Source organism: Hippocampus comes, unplaced genomic scaffold, assembly GCF_001891065.2.
Source record: "Hippocampus comes isolate QL1 unplaced genomic scaffold, H_comes_QL1_v1.1 scaffold230, whole genome shotgun sequence".
Classification (NCBI taxonomy): Eukaryota; Metazoa; Chordata; class Actinopteri; order Syngnathiformes; family Syngnathidae; genus Hippocampus; species Hippocampus comes.
In genome coordinates, this window is record NW_017837215.1 from 345,970 (window position 1) to 367,115 (window position 21,146).

A 21,146-nucleotide genomic window follows, 5' to 3' on the forward strand; every position below is an offset into this window, starting at 1 on the left:
AACGGTCAGAAATGGATTGTATTCCTTTTGTAGTTTTTTTGTGTAATCCTGCTAATAAACCAACAAATGAATAATAACGCTCATCTTTGATGGCAACGGTCAGAAATGGATTGTTTTAATATTATTATCATGGCTTAAGTGGTGTACAACTTCAACATGTCCTTCTGAAAAATAATTCTCACGTTAGATAAGGTCACCCGAATATAAGCCAGTGCACTTCGAGACCCTTATTCACGACCGTCACAACAATATACATTCAGTTATATAGAAAAGAGGAAAGGCAGAATTTTTTGGTGCCAATCCAAGATGAAATTTCTTTTCTCCGGAGCGTTGTCTAATTGTCCGTTGTGTCCAGGATGTTCCGCTTCTTGCCTTACCATGTCATAAAATGTAACCAGCAGCATGATCCCAGCATTAATAGCTGACACAAAATTCCATCAAACGGATTGACCGGCCACAAAAGTCCTTGCTGCGTTATTGTTGTTCGACCGTAGTTGCCATGGTTACAGCCCATGCAGAGTGCTCTCCCAGGAGCACTCAAAGAACTGAAGGCGTGAAGTGTGATTTTTTTTTTTCTCTTCTTTCTTTCACCGTCAAACACACCCTGTGAAAGCATCTCATTTAAGGTCTTTTTATAAAGGCAGATTTCAAGATGACTTCATCAGCCAAAGCTCTTTGACATGCAACCATTGAGTCTCATTGCGGTACTATTTAGTTGGCAATTTTATGGATTTTGACCAAAAAACAAAAAACAAACAAAAAAAAAAAACTGCCATCAGTTCGGCTCACAGCGTACCCACTTCATGAGATTTAAACAAAAATCTTTTTTTTAAATTGCAGTATCAGTAATTGTATATCCAGTAACTTTATTCAGACCAGATTAATTAGCACATTCTGCTTGCATTGACACAACCTGCAGACAGGCTGAAGATGCATTTTCCCACGGGAGGCTGTTTATTTTTATCACCTCTCTTTATGCGCAGTACAATGGAACAATGAAATCTTACACAGGCTTCTTACATCAATATCAGGTCACACTTTCCTTCTGAAGAGTGAGAAAGATAATCACTTCCTGCTGGGCCACAGTCACGGGACTGACTGGGTAGAGTACGATGCCCGTGGGTGGCTGAACTACGCCAAGCAAAATCCTGCCTCAATCAACGCTACGAGCCTCCTGCAGGACTCCCAGAAGTAAGCGTCAGCCATCTTTTGTCATACGGTTTATCAAGAAAAAAAACATTGGGCTGACGCAATACGTCTCTCGCAGGAAGATCATCAGCTCTTTGTTCATGAGCCGAGCAGGCGGGGCCACCGTTCTGTCAGGTTCCATCGCAGGTCTTGAGGGTGTTTCCCAGCTGTCTTTGCGACGGGCCTCAAGCCTGAGGAAGACATTCACTTCCGGAGTGGCCGCGATCAAGAAAAAGTCTGTCTGCATTCAAATAAAGCTTCAAGTGGTGAGCGTGGCAGTCCAAATTGAAAATGTTGTTGGTTTTCAGCACGATAGAATAATTAGCGAATCGATCATCCCATGATATGGGAAGAAGCCGTTTCTGGGTTTGGAAAGTTGAAACAAATGGCATACACGCCTCATTATAATGTAATAAAATCTGGAAGTCAATCAGCGAAAGAGGGTAATGACAAAATGTGTTCTATATGGGCCATTCCATGGAATTAGAGCAATCTGCTTCTTGTAACTCTCAAACTAAATTTACATTTCTGTCTATTTCCAAATCTTAATCTGACAATATACATATTGAACTGCTGAAAATGTGTGAGTTATTTTAAAAATAAATAACATAAAATGAATGACTGCGATTGGCTGGCAACCGGTTCAGGGTGTCCCCTGCCTACTGCCTGAAGATGGCTGGGATAGGCTCCAGCACCCCCCGCGACCCTTGTGAGGATGAAGCAGATTGAAGAATGGATGGATGGATAAAATGAATTATGTGACAGGACTGTTCCTTTTGGAGTGTGGAACTTGTGAAAACCGAAACGAAACATTTTATATTGTTTTCTTTTCTCAAGAAAATGCATCATATAGTTCGGTTAAGGAATACCACAAACACTTCAATGATAATATCACAGGGTAAAGTCATATTTTTGAGTAAAGTCTAACTTTTGGAAACAAGCAACAAAAATGATCTTACTAGTATACAAAGTAGTTTCGTCTTTCAGATTGTATTTTTTGAAAATAATCCAATCGGATTTTTGCAAAATATCATATCGGTTCTTCAAGTGAATTGCCTTAATAGTCCAGTCCAATTGTGCTGATCGAATCTGGAATGGATCTGGAATATATGCTGCGTGCAGTTGAGTTCAATCTGGGGATTGTTGTGACAAATTGTCAAATTTTGTACTGACTTAATTCCATGAATTCACGTCTCAGCATTCGCATGCGTTTTGTTTTTGTTTTTTTTAGCAAATCAGTAACAGTATTACTTTTATTTTGAAATAGGGTAAGCACGGTCAGGCCACAGTGTGAGGCCAAATAGTTTGGAACCAATGATCATGATATTAATTCGACAACGGAATGTTGCTTAGTAAAGCCCTTAACCGTCCTTCGTTCCAGGACGCCCTGCTGGACATGGTGCGCAGGTCCAGAATTCACTTTGTTCACTGCCTATTGCCTAAGGCGGATGCTCTTAAGGCTGTGAGTGGATCCTTCTTCAAAGGTGTAGAAAGTGAGGCTCAAGGGGAGGGTGGAGATTCTGGTTTAATGCAGCTGGATGTTGCCTTACTCCGTGCTCAACTGCGGGGATCCAAGCTCCTCGACGCTCTCCGGATCCACAGACAAGGTGAGCCCATTGCAAAATAACCTTACGTGCCAGATCCACTTTCCTCTACAAATATACGACCAGGTATTTTTTGATTTCCCAGACCCACCACTCAGACTATCTTTCTAACAAATGAAATGTTGTTCTTGTTGATTGACCTTCACAGGTTACCCGGACCACATGGTGTTCTCTGAGTTCCGCCGACGTTTTGATGTGCTGGCACCGCACCTCACCAAGAAGCACGGGCGGAATTACATTGTGAAGGACGAGCAGAGAGTGAGTCAATCAGCGAGAGAGCGCTGCCACTGGCCAAACAGTTAAGATTAATGTTGTGAGAGGGGAGCTTCATTACATCTGCCCCTGATTTGTCAGCAGCCGTCTGACAGAGAAGTAAGCCTTCATCCATCAAGAGCTGTTGTCATGATCTAATCAACTTGACCACATTTGTATTGTGCCTGCTAAAGAGGCAGGTCGGAACTGGGGCAGCGAAAGACCCTCGCTGCATTCATAGTGTCTGCGTGTTGATGTGGAGAGAGAGTCAAACATTTATAGTGAAAGGAAAAGAAAGTAGAAATGTTAACCGTCGATGAGAAACATCTTCATAGTCATTTAAAATGAAGCAGGGTAAGTTCATATATTCCGATTTCCCCCCCCCCAAAATGCACTTGTCTTTGGAACAAGAGAATTCAGAAACACATAAAAGGTTGCTTCCGGAGAAAAATGAGCGAGCGATTGAAAGAATAGGGTTCAGGGGTGACGAAATCACTTCTCTCCCCCCTGTGCCATTGTACTCGGGCTGAGTTTCTGTGGAAACTTACGAAACGAAAGCGCTTCAGTTCTTTTGGCGAAGCTCTCCTATGTAATTAAGTTGTGGTCTTTCTGGCTCAAGCCTAGAATACACAAGGTCCTCATTCCTATGCATAGGTTAATCGTCTTTGCTACTGTCCATGTGTACATTTAATTTCAGGCTGTGGAGGAGCTGCTTGAGTCTTTGGATTTAGAGAAGAGCAGTTACCACATGGGTGTGAGCCGGGTGAGTAGTCACACAGCATCCAGCACGAGTAAACACCTTTTAAATGATTAAATAAACCTTCACTTTGCAACGCTGCCATTTCCACCCCTATTAACATCACACGCACATGCACACACACACTTTTCCTTATTCCCCGCGTCTGTGGTGTGTGTGTGTCCTTCATTCCACCTGTCCCTCTTTGAGAACCTTTTTGATGTTGGAAAGTTGCCAACCTCCACCCTCTCCCCTCTCGTCTTTGGGAGACTTGCAACTCCAAAGGCGTGCGTCTGATCTGACTGGCTGTCTTTCTGCCGCAATTCCCTCTCCTCGGGTCATGAGTGCAAAATCGTCCAAACGGATGCCTGTCTTTGTTTTGTAGAGCAACGTATAAAGGAACGGCAGTAAACGCCACTCTGCGCTCTGCGGTCTAATCCTAGCAGGAGAGTGGCAATCAGCCAAGAGGGAAATCAGAGGACTTAGTAGCGGGCGAATTGGTGTTCTCAGACATCTGCGGGTCCCGATTCTTCTTCTCCCTTTCGATCATTTTAAACATGCATAGAAGCAACCAAATACAAAAACACCAACAACAAGAACAACAAAAACAGCAACATATAACCAGCGTCCACCATTTTGGAAAAGTGACCAGATGGTTATTTTGATCAACTTATTCGTACATGCGAACACACTTTCATAAAAATGATTCAATTTCAAGATCAACATTTCCGTCACTGTCTTCAAGAAGCCCAAAAAATGGAATGCATGACGTTCTATTCTAAATGTACTTCTTTATTCAGTTGCATATTCATCTTGATGGGAAGCAATTTCTTGTTTCAAGCCTCACCTTTAAGGTTTTAAATTTGACCACATCCTTGAATGGATCCATTTGTGTATCAAAATGTGTTTGCAAAATCCCAATAATCCAATTTGTAAATATTATATTATTCACATCATGCTTTTTTTTTTTGCCTTTGGAAATATTCTCAATACTCCAAATTTCTCCAAAACACTGACATCATGGTCACACTCGTATCATATAGTATAATTTCTCAAAAGGCATGAGAAAAGAATAGTTTGTTCACAACTGAACAAGAGTCAACTTCTGTCTCACCTACATGGTAATATCACCCACACAAACAAAAGACCAAAAGCATCAAAAAAACAAAAGAAACACATCCAACTATAGCGGAACGATAGCTTTGATAGGACAGAATCTGATATCCATAGAAGTATTGCGAAATTCCTGTGTCACTCTAATTTGCTGAAAATCGGTGCACTGATCCTCATCGTGCTTGAATTTGCCATTTGTCCTCAAATAGTGGCAGTTATTAATTCTGCTCTGCTGCACTAGGCATGCATTTGGTGTAAATTTGGGATAATTAGCATTTAAAAAAAAAATAATACCTAACAGTATATCGTGACACATAACGAATGAATATGTACGTAAAAATGCATTATTCTACATTATGTAGTGTACTGCAACACGTTGCGTTATCAGATACCATCTTAAAGTTCAACGCGGCTACCAAGTGGCAGCACTTGTTATTTTTTCGCAGAATAGAAAAAAAATGGAGGCATCAATTTGGGATGAGCCAATTATTTGTTCAAGTACACGATGCATCTGGCGAATGATTGAGACATTTATCAGTGGAAATACAATCATCGGATTGAAACAATATGAATTGCTTAACCTTTTGAACAATTCTGCGCTAAATTATCATAATGAATCATTGTTGATTCATTTGAACCTTGCTTAATTTCTACCGTGCTACGGAAGACAACATGGAACAAAATGACAGATGCTTCGTGCAAGTAGGCCTACCTAATCCCTCGACGATACGTGCAAGCTGTCAGAGATCTGCTTTCTTTTGGCTTTTTTTTAACATTTATTTCATTTTATTAGATTTTTTTTTTTTTTACCTTTGGTCCAGATCAACAGATATTGTTTTATTTGTGTCATCGAGCTTCATTCCCAAGATAAAATCCAACTCTCTCTGGATGAGTGTGTTTCCTCCTCAGTTCATGCTTTTATACAAACTTAGTCCTTTATGAAGTTTGGTACCAACGCTAAAGCTGTACATTGTCATTCCCTTATGTGTGATTTTATTCCTAATTTAAAAAAACATGCTCTTGTGTGTTTACATTTTTTTTTCGTATTAGTTATTCTTCAAAGCCGGGACCTTGGCGAAATTGGAGGAACAGAGGGATGAGCAAACCAAGCGAAATTTAATCCTGTTCCAAGCTGCTTGTCGAGGTTATCTGGCACGGCAAGCCTTTAAAAAGAGAAAGGTAAGCAAAATGACCTCACGCTTATCAGTATCATCCCGACTGAAAATAGATGGGATGTGAAACATATCCCTTGTTTCATCCAAATCACCATTTGAAATGACAAGGCAATGCAATCAAAAGTAGTACATGATAAAGGGAGCGTCCATATATAGAGCAGGCAAACAGGGTGAGCCTTGGGAACCATGAATTGCTCTTCAGACCTAATTTTAGTGTCTGTTTGCTTTGCACTTGTAAGTCAATCCTGCCAGCTTTGCTGGAAGCCTCCAAGCAATTACGAAAAAAAAAAAGCTGAATCTCAATGGCCTGCTTTAACATGACACATCCTGTCAGCTTGTAAAAAGGGATTTTGATTGTGCGACGGCTGTGGATAGATGGAGACAAGAATGCAGCAAATCAACAAGTATTAGGAATTACTCAAGGAGACCGCAAATAAACAGACTCACCAAGTGCTTGTACTAAACTATTGTGAACACGAATGGAATTGAAATGGCAGAACCGGAACGAGAGGAGTGGGTTTTCAAAATAGCGCACCTAGCGGTAAAACAAAAGGACTAAACACCAGAGGATGGATGAGACGGCAAGCTACGGATGAAGGTCCATGAGGGAGCTGTTTGGCAGACTCAGGGGCGAACGGAACAGCGCTCACAACACAAACCAATTTTAGACGGCAAGCACTAAAACACAGAGAGCAATAACCGAATTGGTTTTTGTTCTATTACGCCCAAATGCAATGCCGCTGTGTTGTGGTTTGTTTGTCTTTGTCCTTATATGTAACCGTGTCACGTTCCCTATTAGGTGTACAAGTATAATCTCTTTTATGACGCAGAGATTGCAGTCCACAATTGAGATATTGTTCAAGAAATACCTTTCTGACAAAAAAAGCTGAGCTTCGGATTCTCTTCTTCTTATGAGCTATAATTAGATGCAATGTCCATTTGGTAGAATAAATTATATCCCCCCCCACCCCCCATTCCCCCATAGTCACGCACGTGCATACACCTGATAGACCCAATCTCCACGGACCTCCTCCATATTCTGTATGCAGTCCTATACCGCCTTTCCTCTGTGATTATTGAACCAGCAGCAAGTGAATTCAAAATTCATAATCGCCATTCAGTATAACATGATGTTTGTGAGCAGATATCTTGCTCGGTCGTATTTTCTTCTATTTACACTTTTATGTTTAAAGGCCATTATTCACACGGTGGAATGGGCGAAGAGCCTAGTATGCTTTTTTTTTTTTTTTTTTTTAATCTTCAAGTTCAACAGCAAGAAGTGATGTGAAATTGCTTGAGCAACTGTGCAATTATAAAATCAATTTGCAAAGTGTCCACTTCCGTGCCTCGGTCCCCTTATGGCTCCTGTCCCCTGAAAATATGGATATAATAGGAAGCTAAGTCATCATATTATTTTAACTGGTAATGGTATTCTCTTGCCGGATCACACTGACTTTTTATGATAGAAAATGCAATCATAAATGTGTTGAATGTTAAGGAAGGCTCTGAAAATGAGATCTATAGGTTATTCTCATGATGCGCGGGGGGTGGGGGGTATTCAAACTGTCCTTGCTATAATTGTGATAATGTATATTGCATTCATGGTCATATTTATTTTCTTCCATTAAAAACAAAACAATATTTTTATGGTGGAGACAGGCACGTTCGTTCATCCGTGGAATAAATCTAGCTTGTTTACCATTCCATTGACGGCCGTGTTACCCATCTCGCGTTCTCCAACACGCGCTTTCATCAGATCACAAGTTGCAAACAGTGAGTGGGAGTCGAGTGTGCGGGGAGACGGATGACACTGATCAACAACAATTTTCTAGTGTGAAAGAGTCAAATACAACGACGCGCAATTACGCATCAGCCGGTATGAAATTTGAAAACATTGCTACCACGACAACCACAATGTATGTCATTTATTGCAACGAAAGCGTTCGATCGGGTTTGTAGATGATATTAACACCTACAGGGCATTCCCTTAGCGTATACATTAGCCCTGATCCGGTTAGTTGGCAACAGAGCACAAGAGCAAAAGCCCAGCGGTGGATGTTAGATGATTTATAATGTTTCCCGTTGATCAGTGTGAGGATTATCATCATATAATAGCGTCCAATGCACCCTTGCTGTTAATCTCTTCTCACGTTGGGAAAAGTGGATCGGCCCACAATCTCGCTCGTGTTTGAACAGTCCAGGTGGCATGAGGGCGAGATGTTTGTTGATAGATGATGATGTGACAGGAGGTCCGTTGATTGATTTCGCCTGGCATGTGAGGACGTGCCATGCCCACGTGACATGGGTTTGTATCTTGTTTTTGTCCGTTTGTCTGTCAAGGACAAACACGGCTTTACAGGACTGACTGCAGCAGTCATTTGCTGCTTTGTGAGTTTTGTCCTTCTGGTGGCCTCGAAAACATACAGTAAATATTGTCACATATTTGCGTCCAGAGCAGTATGAAGCACAAATAGGTAGAAAGAAACATTCCTCCAACTATCCGACTGTTATAACGCGGCATTGTACATTCCCTTCTTTTCAGTTTTCATCCTTGCCATTTGAGAGACGGTTAAACACTCAGCTCAAGAATTGTACGAGTAATTGAATTTTGGACTCAAGCACGCTGCGGTGATTGTAGTGAAAGGTCACTTGTTGAATGTTATTGCAGTACTACTTTCTTTGTCAATGCAAGTACTTGACGTCCTGATTGGGATATTTAGGGACGCTTAGTTTAAAGGTCTTTAACTAGTCAACAACCAATTGATTACAATTCACAGTTTACTTTGGAAGGCTAAGGAATGATTAGTCTTTGTCCAATCAAGAACCACATTGAGTTTGCCTGTCATTTAACGCAAGGTTGCTGAGAGAGACGCGGTGAAATAAATCCACGTTTCCTTGCAGGAATAATTATGACTTTGTCTCGATTGATTTTGAAAGTCATGAGATATACACTATAGACGACACCTGTCTACAATCAATTAGGCTTTTTTTTTTTTTTGGTCTCCCTAATGCTTCGCCGTCAATTTTATCAAGACATTGCGGACAATGTTATGCTTCTAACTTTGTTTTCGTGGAGGCCCTTCTCTGCTCCAGCATGACTGCCGCCACGATGCACAAAGCAAGATCCAATAAAGGCTTTGCTTGGACGAGAACTTGAGAACGCTGACCTCGGCCTCATCAAACACGTTTCAAAAACTACAACAGAGATTGCAAACCAGGCCCTCTTGTCCAACATCGGCGTGTGGAGATAATCCTTTCAAACGTGAATATACTAATCTCACTAATGAGATTAAGGTGTCAGCAGTCGCAGCGCTGAGGTGTTTGATACGCATACAAACATGGCTGTATGCGCACAAAGCCCAAAACCCGTCTTTAGCTCTGCTGCGGTTGTCGTGTAATTTGCCTTCACGGTTGTCACATTGTCTTCATGTAACACGGACGCTAAAATGTTTATACACGGTGCTCATGTAGTACAATTATTTGTTTGTTTTCCAATCATTTCTGACTCGATCAGACGAGTGAGGCGTGTCACGAATTGGCTGCATTTTCCTCCTTGCGAGGTGTTCTTAGTGTGACGAATCCTAATTGGTCATAGGGAATACCTTGAGGGCGCTATGTACCTGATGCTGAGAATTGTGTTGCTCTAATTGGGTTTGCTCCGTAATCTGCCGCCGCGAAAGAGCCTCATGCATAAGCAGCATGGAAATCGTGTAATACTTAGAATGAGCTGCCAACGTGTTTGATTTAATTAATCAGAAATTAGCTTCCAGCCTTGGAACACACTTGGATGAAATTCTCAGTAGGAGGCTGGCAAAGCTCTTGGATAGCTGCTTCCCCCATACAGCAGCAATAAAACACCACGTGATTCAGGAAATGTTTTTCATGTAGTGGTTATTTGCATTAAGGCAGCAGGAGGAGGTCGAGGCAGTTCAATAGTTTTCAGCTCAATAGGCAAGTGATTTGCGCGCATCCCTTCAATATGTTCAACTTCTTTTTGGATAATACATGCTGGATATTTTTCCGAATTTTTTTTTTTGTTTGTTTTTATGGCGTGTGTAGTTGCCGTAAAATGAGAGCAATTCGTATAATTTGGCACAGGTCCACTCAAAGTTTGCGTTCTACTATTCTTGCGATTTCCAACCATTCACGTTTCGGTTTATAGTCACTGGATTATAATATTATTATATGATAGCATGCTAGATATATTGAGGCGGTTCTGGAGAAGGTAAAATCAGTACATGCTCTTTTTCCTTCATCTACTAGTCATGTTTTGATGGGCCTGGTCCCGACATTTTCTCAAAACAAGCTACTACGTATTGGTTAATATTACGGTAATTCATATTTTGTCAATATTATTCACCCTACATAGTGCAAGGCCAATTGCGCATATATAGTTTGTAACAATATGATAAGGTGATAAAATATGATTTTTACAGTTATGACGACCCTTTGAAGTAAAACATGACCCGCAACAAAAACCAGAGACTTCTGGGATGATATGATGTTGATACACCAATCATTTCGTACAGTTTATTTTTCCCCAACAGACACAAATACAAAACAAACTTACAGGGCAATGCAACTATACAGTTGTCAAGCATTGCATATATTCAATAATACTCTCATTGAACATTGACATGTTTCCCGGTGGACTTCCTGTAATGCCAACAGATTCAGGATCTAGCAATTCGTTGCATCCAGAAGAACATTCAGAAAAACCGAGGTGTCAAGGACTGGCCATGGTGGAAACTCTTCACTACTGTGCAGCCACTCATTAAGGTGCAGCTCACTGAGGACCAGATGCGGAGCAAAGATGTAAGCGAACTTCAATCCACTGCACTTATGCGCACAATATGATTGCATGTTTTCTCTTCTATTTGTTTAATACATAACGTTCCATATAATAGTTGCTCTGCGCTTTAGGAGGAAATCCAGATGCACAAGTCCAAGCTGGAGAAGGTGGAGAAAGAGCGCAACGAGCTGAGACTGAACACAGATCGACTGGAGAGCAAAGTGGGTTCTGAGGAGGGTTGTCAAGATTGGTGATGTTGTATTATAGAGTCACGGTGAACCGCCGTATATTGCGGGGGATACATTCCAGACCCACCAACGTTAGGTCAAAATCTGTGATAGAGACACCATTTAAAACATGAAAAAATATATATATATCCCGTATTTTCCGCACTATAAGGCTTCAATTTTAAAACTGTCTTCATATTGAGGGCACTTCGCATTATAAGGCGCGTATAAGGTATAAGGTGCAGTGGATTAGAAGGCACACTGTCGGCTTTTGAGAAAATTGAATGCTTTTAGGTGTGCCTTACAGTGGGGTAAATACGGTAATTTTAAAATGCCACCATATCGCCGGGGAGCGAAAAATGAGCTGTGATATTGCGAAGGGTCACTGTAAGTGAGTAACTTGTTACTGTCATATGTGGACAGATTGCAGATTTGTTGGCAGAACTCGCTGATGAGAGAAGCACTAGTGAGTCAGCCTCCCAGCTGCTGGAGAACGAGACGGCTGAGAGACTGCGGCTAGAGAAGGACATGAAGGACCTGCAGGCAACTACGCACAATGACATTAAAAATATTGTTCTCAAAACTGTAAAATCAAGAAAAAAAACGTCTGATTCAGGCAAAGTTTGAAGCCACCAAGAAACAAATGGAAGCACAGGAGATGGAGGTGATGGAAGCTCGGCTCATGAAAACTTCAGAGCTCAACGGGGAGCTGGAGGACGATGATGATGCTGGTACGTTGACGTGGTTAAAACCGAGGGAGCTTAGTCCAGTTGCCTCTCTGCATGTTCGTCATTCATAGTCGACTTTGGCAATCTAAGACGACACTTACTTGCCACATTCAGTACACCTTCAGGTCCAATCCAAGAGTCTCTTCCTGAGACCCTTCATCTTTCTGCTGAGACATTGCCGTTTATTTTATTTTCTAATTCAGACTCAATTTTGTGGCCAAAGACCCAGGATAAGTATGTAAAACGAAGTCATCTATACGCTGTTTCCAAGGTTTGACCCGTTTTAGTTAATTAGAAGAAACCTCAGTATCATTGAGAGTAGTTCTACCCCAGTGCAAACGACTACCTCAAGAATTAACACATACAATACACTCAGTAGAGCACAGACCTCTGCCAGTCGTGTTTTAGATCAGCACCAAACTGTCCATCTTTATACATATTCACCACCTACAAATGTCTAAAAGGTCGTTTAGGTGTACCTAATTCAGCATCCGGTTAATGTATTATGTGTGGACGGCTTGAAAAATCGCATTCTAATTGTCGCTGCGGGATTCAGTGGCTTCAGTCGCCTGTTTCAGTAGGCTACGTGACAGTTAGACATATTGCATAATGCTATAAAGTATTAAGTCTCCAAGTTGGGTATTTCACACCAGGGGATTAAAATGTTCTCTCCCAGGCATACAAGTAATGCCGGTCGCTGATTGGTCATCACCTACTGACAAAGTGCGCTCCCACTGAGAGAGCATTGTCCACGAGGCAGTCGTTATTGCCTCCTTGTGCTCACACATCCCCTCAAACCAACCTCCGCAGACAAGCCATTACAAAGCATATCAAAATTCTTGGATGAATGAGAAAATAATCGTTGAGATCTGAGCCGGTGGCCTTGCAAGTTGTCATTATGCTATATATATGCTAATGAGCAGCGTTGATGGAGGAGCCGGTGTTGCCATGTGAAGGAGACATGGACAGCCTTAAAAAAAAAAAAATGATAAGGCTCGGGAATGAGCTTAAAACTGAATGGCTGCCTGGACACTGTCAAAGTTCTGATAGCCCCCGACAGCTCCAGAATTAGGGTCGGCAAAAAGGCATTGGAAGAGCCACTTAGTCACGTCTGCTCTAACCGCTATTGTTGTGTGCTCGGGCTTTTGGAGCTCAGGTTTATCCGAGACTAGAGTCGAATGTGAGTGCTGCTTTGTAGTCCTCCTGTCAAATATTTTGACCCCGTCAGGCCAGGATTTGATGAAAAACGGTTTTATTTCAGATGAGGTTATTTTATTTCGGTCCCTCAAATGTAATAAAACAGCGTAGCCTGTACAATGTACCACATAATCCACAGCATCGCTCATCATTGAGCTGTTGAGCCCCTTCGTCTTTGTATACCACATGGCCTGCATTAAAAGCAGGAGCTGGCTAAATGTCAACACATGATTTCTTCGCATTTTCTTCTTCAGGGGGTGAGTGGCGCATAAAATACAACAGAGCCATTCGGGAAATGGAATTCACCCAAAAGAAACTCCAGCAAGAGTTTGATGACAAGCTGGAAACGGAGCAGCAGAGCAAAAGACATCTTGAGAGAAGGGCAAGACACTTTGTCATAGTCAATCATTTAGAAAGGCTATATTTAATATTTGATCGCCTCGGCTTTGTATGTTTAAATAAAACGATAACGTGGCTGCTACAGCTGGCCGATTTGAAGACCGACAATGAGGACGTGCAGCACTCTGTGCAGCAGCTGAAGAAGAAGTGCCAGAAGATGACGGCTGAGCTGCAAGATACCCAACGTCATCTGGAGGGACTCCAGAGCCGCAACCATGACTTGGAAAAGAAGCAGAGGAAGTCAGTTTTAACCCCATGCTTTCTGTCTGTCAGTCATTACATTCTAGACGCACATTGTCCATACTGATGACTCTGCTCAGTCATCTATTCTCAGAAAAAAAAAAAAATTGTCCTGTACCGTGTTATTTGTACAGTGACATGCCATTCTCCTGTTCAAGGTGCTGATGTAGTTCAATCATTGGACAATGCTCGGGAAAAGGACCATTTTAATGTCATGTACAACAAGTGGTTCTTTGCAGTACCGTCTTTTTCGGATTAAACGTCGCTCCGGATTATAAATCGCACCAGGCAAAAAATGCATAGTTAAGATGGAAAAAACATATATAAGTCACACTTGAGTACAAGTCGCATTTTTGGGGGAAATTTATTTGATAAAATCCAACACCAAAAACATACATGTCATCTTGAAAGGCAATTTAAAATAAAAATAAAACTAGAGAACAACAGGCTGAATAAGTGTACGATATGCTTACGTTACATGACGCTTAAACAACGAACTGTGAATGTGCCTGGTATGTTCACGTAACATATTAAGAGTTATTTAGACAACTATCGCACAATGAACATGCTAACAAATTTACCAAACCATCAGCGTCACTCCAAATCACGAAATCCAATGAAATCTTCATGCTCGGTGTCACTTTTGAACAACTCCGCCAACTCCAGAAGTAGAAGATGCAGCGCTTCCTCTTCTACATCGCTTACGTCAGAGTCATCGTCAGTTATTTTTCTCAGTTACCGCCAACGTGGAAAGTATCAACACAGGCCGAGAGCACCCTCTTGTGGTTTAATGTGAAAATAACGTGATGTGTACAATGTGTTAACCATTTCACACATAATTTGCCCCAGAGTATAAGTCGCACCCCCGGCCAAACTATGAAAAAAACTGCGACTTATACTTCGGAAAATACGGTACATGGCGACAACCAATATTGGCACTGTTGATTCAGTCGCAACGAGTCTGTGGTCAAATTGGAAGTCGAGCTACATCAATGCAGGCCTCCACTAGGACAAACCTTTATCCTGATCTATGAGCACAAAAAGTGCCTTTTCATAAGCAAATTCCAAATGCCATAAAGAAGGAACACAGTGTGTCCTTCATCGTTGTCCTTTGTTTGATTCATTGACGCATTACACTGAGTCATGCTGATGTAATGTCATCCTTTTTAACGTCTTGGTGCTGACGCAGCAATTGCTACCCCGCATACACCCCGACGTGAAAACAATTCCAAAATGTTTTTTAGCAATCTGAGCTTTACTGTATAGCTTCTTGGAAACAAGCATGACTTATAACTATTTCTCCAATTGCCGTTGTTGCGAAATCATGATGCTGGGCAAGAGGTCAGGGTACACTCTGGACTGATCACCAGTCAAACCCATTGTGGACAAATACAGACACACCGGAGACACACTCACACCTTTAGGACCAATTTTGTGTCCGGTATAGTGTTTCAAAAATGCACACCACCTCACCATGCATGCTCTTGTGTCCTTGCATATCAGGATGCAGACCCCGCCCCCAATCCACCTTCATTTGAATTGTGGCTAAATTGCTCTGGAATCTGCAGAATTGCATTAGCTCAGAAAATGAGTCCGACTTCAAGCACTCGAGAAGTCATCCCCTGCGGCTAATTGAAGATGCTCTGTGGGTGAAATTATTTTCAGTTGTGCTTCACCGGGGGAAAAATTACAGCGAGGCGAGCTGACAACATGAAACACTTGGCTTTCTCGTTCACTAACCATAAGTGTTTCTTGCCTCAACAACTGAAGAAAAACATGGTGCACATTAGCACAACTGGGTACCAAAACATCAGGCTAATGGAAGTGGAGAACAGTTAGGGGGCTGAATTGTTAGAAGTATGAAGTTCTTTGCCTGATATTGTGGGGAATTGTTGTTTACTAATGTGATGCAGGTAGATAGTTTTTCCACATCATCTCTCCTATAATTTTACTGCTCTAGTCAATGTTTCTGTAAGGTCTTGATATTTGCGATAATTTCCTCTGTGTGCGTATGTCAGATTTGATCTTGAGCAGAACCAGGCCCAGGCTGAAGTACAAAGAGAAAGGAGTCTGAGGGAGAAGCTGGCTCGAGAGAAAGACACATTGGCGGCAGAGATATTCAACATCCACCAGCAGCTTCAGGTTTGTACCGTGGAGGATATTCTCCGCACTGTCTGTCCTTTCTTTTTGTATGTCACACTGGACTCTCCTTGGACCACAGGAAAAGGATGCTGACTTGTGCACTGCCAACATGAAGGTGCAGCAGCTGGAGGCCGAATTGCAGGATCTCTCTTCACAGGAGTCCAAGGATGAAGCATCACTGGCCAAGGTCAAGAAGCAGCTTCGTGATCTTGAGGCGAAGGTGAAAGATCAGGAGGAGGAACTGGATGAGCAAGCCGGAACCATCCAGATGCTGGAGCAGGTATATAAGATTGCACATCCTTGTAACTGACCATAGTCAACATTTTTTTTTTAACCTTTTTTGCTCGGTGGTTTATTCTGTATTTGTCCTCTTCTCCTGAACGCAAGGCTAAGCTACGACTGGAGATGGAGATGGAAAGGCAGCGACAGAGCCACTCAAAAGACATTGAGAGCAAAGATGAGGAGGTGGATGAGATCAGGCGGTCCTGCAGTAAGAAGGTAGCTAGCTCCCTTTCAGGGGGATGCAATGACACCTTAAGTGTGTTACTTAGTCTATGTCTTGTCTACCCTTTTGATCCCACTTCACAAAGATTAAATGGTGGAAAGTATGAACTGAATTTTTTGGCAGTTTTGTGGGCTTCAATGCCACATTTATGAGCCCCACAAAATATTACACGGAATAGACTTTGTTCGGAAGAATCACCTGTGGCAGTGAACTCGTAATTTCGGAAGGACTGCTGTTATTGTGGTGTAAAAGTTTTTTTTAAGAAGTTGTCATTTTATGGCTGAGTATTTTGCTCTTTCTGAAGAATCTCTCCAAATACATTCATTTTTTTTTTTTTAAACTATAGGCCTCCTTTTCTACTATCGGCTGATGTGACTGAGACGAACGTTTTGACATGTGTACAGAGGCGCAGGGGAATGCACCTGATTTTCAAATAAAACTTCCTTCAGACACTGATCAATAAAATATAGATTTTATTCAGTCTGTCTATGCAGCCTGGTATCAGATGTTCCACAAATGTGTCGGTGGTTGGGGACCTGTGGGCTAGATCGACAGTATACTCTCTTATATCCAAATATTGCATGACAGTGTCTGAACACTCCGGCTTCTTCATGAGGCACACTGTCATAATCTAATGACATTTAATGCTTTTGTAACATATAGGTTACTTGTACATATAAATGTCAAAAAAAAAGAAAGAAAAGAAAACCTTGTGATTTTAATTCACTTTACCACAAAAATCCAAAAACCCAAATGTAACGTTTGGCAAAAGGGCGCCATGTCACGATATGGCTCTCTATACATTGTCGGTGCAACCAAACATTTATTTGCAACTTCGAAATACGACACAATCAAAAAGACGGTTGAGTGTGTGATTTTGTCTATTTTGTTTGTGATGGTCCGTCCGCGCGTCTCTCAGTTGAAACAGATGGAGGTGCAGCTGGAGGAAGAATACGACGATAAGCAGAAAGTGTTGCGCGAGAGACGTGAGCTGGAGTCCAAACTGCTGAGCGCGCAGGACCAGGTAGCCCCATTTGTCTCATCTTCATCCTGTCAACACAGACCTGTGTGTGTGTGTGTGTGTGTGTGTGTGTGTGTGTGCGTGGGGGTGGAGGTGGTTTGCTATTGTGCGCTTTAATTTACTGCTGAATTTCGTCAGGTGCTGAGAGTTGTGATAAAAGGAGAGCATGTTTATCCACACTGGCTGGACAGGAATGATTTGTCATTCAGGTGAGCCACAGGGACGTGGAGAGCGAGAAGAGGCTGAGGAAAGACCTGAAGAGAACCAAAGTCCTGCTGGCCGATGCTCAGATTATGCTGGACCACCTGAAGAGTAATGCCCCAAGCAAGAGGGAGATCGCCCAGTTCAGAAATCAAGTATGCCACTCGTAACACTTGGACAAGGTCATACATTGGTAGAAAAATCCTCTGCAAAGTCTAAGGAGATCTGTGACCTTTCTCACGTTTGTCACACACCTTCTCCTTCTCACAGTTGGAGGAGTCTGAGTTCACTTGTGCGGCTGCAGTGAAGGCCCGAAAGAGCATGGAGTTAGAGATAGAGGACTTGCATATCCAAATGGAGGACGTGGTGAAAGCCAAACTGTCGGTGAGTTAGCCACGCAATCTGAGCGTGTGACGTAACTCCACTTTATTAATTGTATTTTAATTACTCTTCTAAGATGACTTTTCTACCAAACGTCATCGCAATGGAGATTGCGTGCAATCATGTACTGTTCTTGCGGAGTGTATTATTAGTTTTTTTTTTCTTCGTAAGAATGCAACGATTGACTTTTTCAATTCATGTCCGTCTGACCTTTCTCAATCTAAAAGTCAAATGCGAATGGGAGCACTTGACCTCTTTGTTTGCAGTTGAGCCTCCACCATTATATGTGCATAATCACAATTTAGATGCATGCCCTTTGGCATATGTCTGATTTCTACAATTTGTACTAATGAGTAGAAAATGCCCTTTTTTTTTCTTACAATCTGCTCACTAATAGCTGTCACATAATGGTGCTGGCTGCATTTCAAACTTGTTGACAGAGGCTTTTGTGTGTCTGGGGGGTGCTCGTTAATTGCTGTGTATATGTCAAGGGCACGTCTTCGGAAATGTCTCACATTAAAGAAAGCATTTGGAGGGCTGGAACCACCCTAGAGGATGAACTCTTGGACGTTGGCAGCAATCTGCTCTGCCTGCACGTTTGCCAACCTAAATGAGCTCATTGATTATCTTCAATTGGTCTCATCGTCCTGCCAGTAGTACTTCCACATTCACTAATGACCATTTATTGTAGCCCACCAATACATCCCATTTCTTCTCCCGTCCTTCCTTTTATGGCGGATCAGTTGGAGGAGCAGGTGAGCCGCCTTCAGAGAGAGAAGAACGACATGCAGTCGCGCACAGAGGAAGACCAGGAGGACATGAATGAACTGATGAAGAAACACAAGGCTGCGGTCGCCCAGGTAACCAAGCCATACGTCAGCCCGCTTAAAATTCATCAATGGCGCTTTCAATCCGGATCTCTTCATGCGTGTGCTTTTGAAATCAAGTTATACAACACGATTTTATTCGTATCATATCTGTATTCTATAAATCAGCATCATAAACGATGGCATCATTTCTATTGCATCTGTGTGTGTTTGTTAGTCTGCCAGAGATTTAGGGCAGATCAGTGACCTGCAGGCGCAGCTGGAGGAGGCCACGAAGGAGAAGCAGGAGATTCAAGAAAAGGTACGGTGCATACACCTGACTGCCTTCTTATTAGATTATTTAAAGTGAGGTACAAGGGTCGTTTTTAATCAGGCGCACATTGTTGGAAATCAAAGCCAAATTGCAGCAGTAGTGGATGACCTCTACAAATGAATACAATTAAATTATTCTTATCAAATGCCTCGATTCAGAACTTGAGCGGCTTGATGCTGCTGCTAAATTAGAGATTGGAATACATAGAGCAGCTGACCTGCTGTGTCCTCACCACCCAGTCAATACTCCACTGCCGAACTCTGCAGTGTAACCACAGCATAGCTCCTGCTATTAGGATGGTCAGTCTGGATTATATTTATTGTGTTTTCCCGCCCTTCGTTCTGAAATAGTGTTACAAAAAGCACTCCTGTCCATTTCGGGGCTGAATGTGGCTACGGTTTGTGATTGAATGGTTTGATTTTGCAGATATGAAGCAACCACATGATTGAATGTGGGCCTTTCTATTCTGGGCTGGCTGATTCGATGACTGTGCAGTCTGTCATGTAAATATCCAGGCTCAGAGTTGACGTGCATTAATGTTAAAGACTTTTAGTAGAATCATAATTGTGCCTCCGATCAGTTTTCAAACTTTAAACTAAATTTGAGAAATTTCATCTCATCGTCCTGCATACCGTTGCTTCAGTGCGTCATTTGTGTCATCACTGTTAAACGTTCAGGCTGAGGAAGAAAGTAGCTCGACTATTGTGCAAAAGCTCTAGATTTTGTCCTTTGTGTTTGACTGTTCAGTATTCTGCTAAAGCTTTAGATTTCGCATTTAGACTCTCGGCATTGACTTCATTATCGTGACTTTTGTGTTCGACTTAACTCCAAGCTCTTCTAGCACCACTTGCAGTAGATTGGGTTTATCTCCAACTCATTACGCACACATTTAATTCGAGGGTAACATAAATTCAATGTACATACACAATATTTGAGAATTCTCCAGCCCTCATTTGAAACAGCAAAGCCAAGATCAAGAATTAGCATTGAGAGTGTTTTGTGTATTTGACTGAGTGTGTGTGCACGTGGGGGGTGGCGGTTGCAGTTATAAAAGTGTGTGTCTTTGTGTCCTTCGCACAGCTTCACTCGCTGCAGAGTCAGCTGGAGTTTCAGGAACAATCCATGGTGGAAAAGTCTCTTGTGAGCCGTCAAGAGGCCAAGATCCGTGAGCTGGAAACCAAATTGGAGTATGAGAGGACGCAGATCAAACGTTTGGAGGTCAGACAATCCTAGTGTCTCTTCAATGTAAAAGAACATCCTTCAGAGAATATACAAATCCGACCTGACATTTTCATTTTGTATGTATCAAGAGGGAGACATCAAGAGCACTCGTGACATTAGGCGCATCCGCAAAATCCAACGCGATCCAGCGCATGAGCCGTATCAAGGATAATATAACGTTCAGTTTTGATCGTCACTGCTCGGCTTTTATCGCCGGTTTGCTTAACTGCGACTCTACTTAACCGACAGCTCGACCCAACCGAATCTCCCACTTCCCCCTTAGATCCTGGTGGGTCGACTAAAGGAGAATCTTGAGAAGATGTCAGAGGAACGAAACCAACACATTGCTGCAGAGAACAGGGAGAAGGAGCAGAACAAACGCCTGCAGAGACAAATAAGGGACATGAAAGAAGAAATGGCTGACGTGTCCAAGAAGGAGGCTGAGGCGAGCCGAAAGAAACACGAATCGGTAGGTGCCGGCCGTTATGAGATAAAATGATTGCACTCTGAACCGAAGAGGAAAGGACTTCTTTACGATCCATTCACCAGGAAATGGACATTGAGAGCTTAGAGGCAGCAAATCAGAGCTTACAAGTGGATCTCAAACTGGCCTTTAAGAGGATAGGGGACCTGCAGGCCGCCATCGAGGACGAAATGGAGAGTGATGACAATGATGACTTAATCAACAGGTACAAAAATACTAAATGTGTTTGGGCCGTGGGATATTCAGAGTGGATTCAGAGCATTGTAGCCTAACATTGTGTTGAATGAAATGATTCCTAATGAGCGCAGAAAGATTTTTTTTTTCAGTCTGTCAATCATAACTTGCTTTTCTTTGTCTCCAACAGTGAATAAACCTAGTTTGTAATTCTGGGTCATGCGTC

General features: G+C 42.2%; 1 protein-coding gene across 5 annotated transcripts in view; it reads left to right on the forward strand.

The window, feature by feature from the left end:
- LOC109508967 (unconventional myosin-XVIIIa-like) overlaps nucleotides 1-21,146 on the forward strand; it is a 54,915-nt gene that overhangs the window by 26,066 nt on the left and 7,703 nt on the right. For all 5 annotated transcript variants that reach the window (XM_019858912.1, XM_019858908.1, XM_019858909.1 and 2 more), the window contains 23 exons: nucleotides 1,032-1,191; nucleotides 1,268-1,454; nucleotides 2,570-2,795; nucleotides 2,941-3,050; nucleotides 3,742-3,807; nucleotides 5,944-6,072; nucleotides 10,740-10,883; nucleotides 10,992-11,081; nucleotides 11,511-11,630; nucleotides 11,704-11,818; nucleotides 13,267-13,394; nucleotides 13,497-13,651; nucleotides 15,670-15,793; nucleotides 15,873-16,073; nucleotides 16,181-16,291; nucleotides 17,218-17,322; nucleotides 17,529-17,675; nucleotides 17,791-17,904; nucleotides 18,645-18,761; nucleotides 18,946-19,029; nucleotides 20,122-20,259; nucleotides 20,546-20,731; nucleotides 20,812-20,951. In XM_019858912.1, coding sequence (XP_019714471.1) covers nucleotides 1,032-1,191; nucleotides 1,268-1,454; nucleotides 2,570-2,795; nucleotides 2,941-3,050; nucleotides 3,742-3,807; nucleotides 5,944-6,072; nucleotides 10,740-10,883; nucleotides 10,992-11,081; nucleotides 11,511-11,630; nucleotides 11,704-11,818; nucleotides 13,267-13,394; nucleotides 13,497-13,651; nucleotides 15,670-15,793; nucleotides 15,873-16,073; nucleotides 16,181-16,291; nucleotides 17,218-17,322; nucleotides 17,529-17,675; nucleotides 17,791-17,904; nucleotides 18,645-18,761; nucleotides 18,946-19,029; nucleotides 20,122-20,259; nucleotides 20,546-20,731; nucleotides 20,812-20,951 — 3,097 coding nt within the window. The remainder of the gene's footprint in view (nucleotides 1-1,031; nucleotides 1,192-1,267; nucleotides 1,455-2,569; nucleotides 2,796-2,940; nucleotides 3,051-3,741; nucleotides 3,808-5,943; nucleotides 6,073-10,739; nucleotides 10,884-10,991; nucleotides 11,082-11,510; nucleotides 11,631-11,703; nucleotides 11,819-13,266; nucleotides 13,395-13,496; nucleotides 13,652-15,669; nucleotides 15,794-15,872; nucleotides 16,074-16,180; nucleotides 16,292-17,217; nucleotides 17,323-17,528; nucleotides 17,676-17,790; nucleotides 17,905-18,644; nucleotides 18,762-18,945; nucleotides 19,030-20,121; nucleotides 20,260-20,545; nucleotides 20,732-20,811; nucleotides 20,952-21,146) is intronic.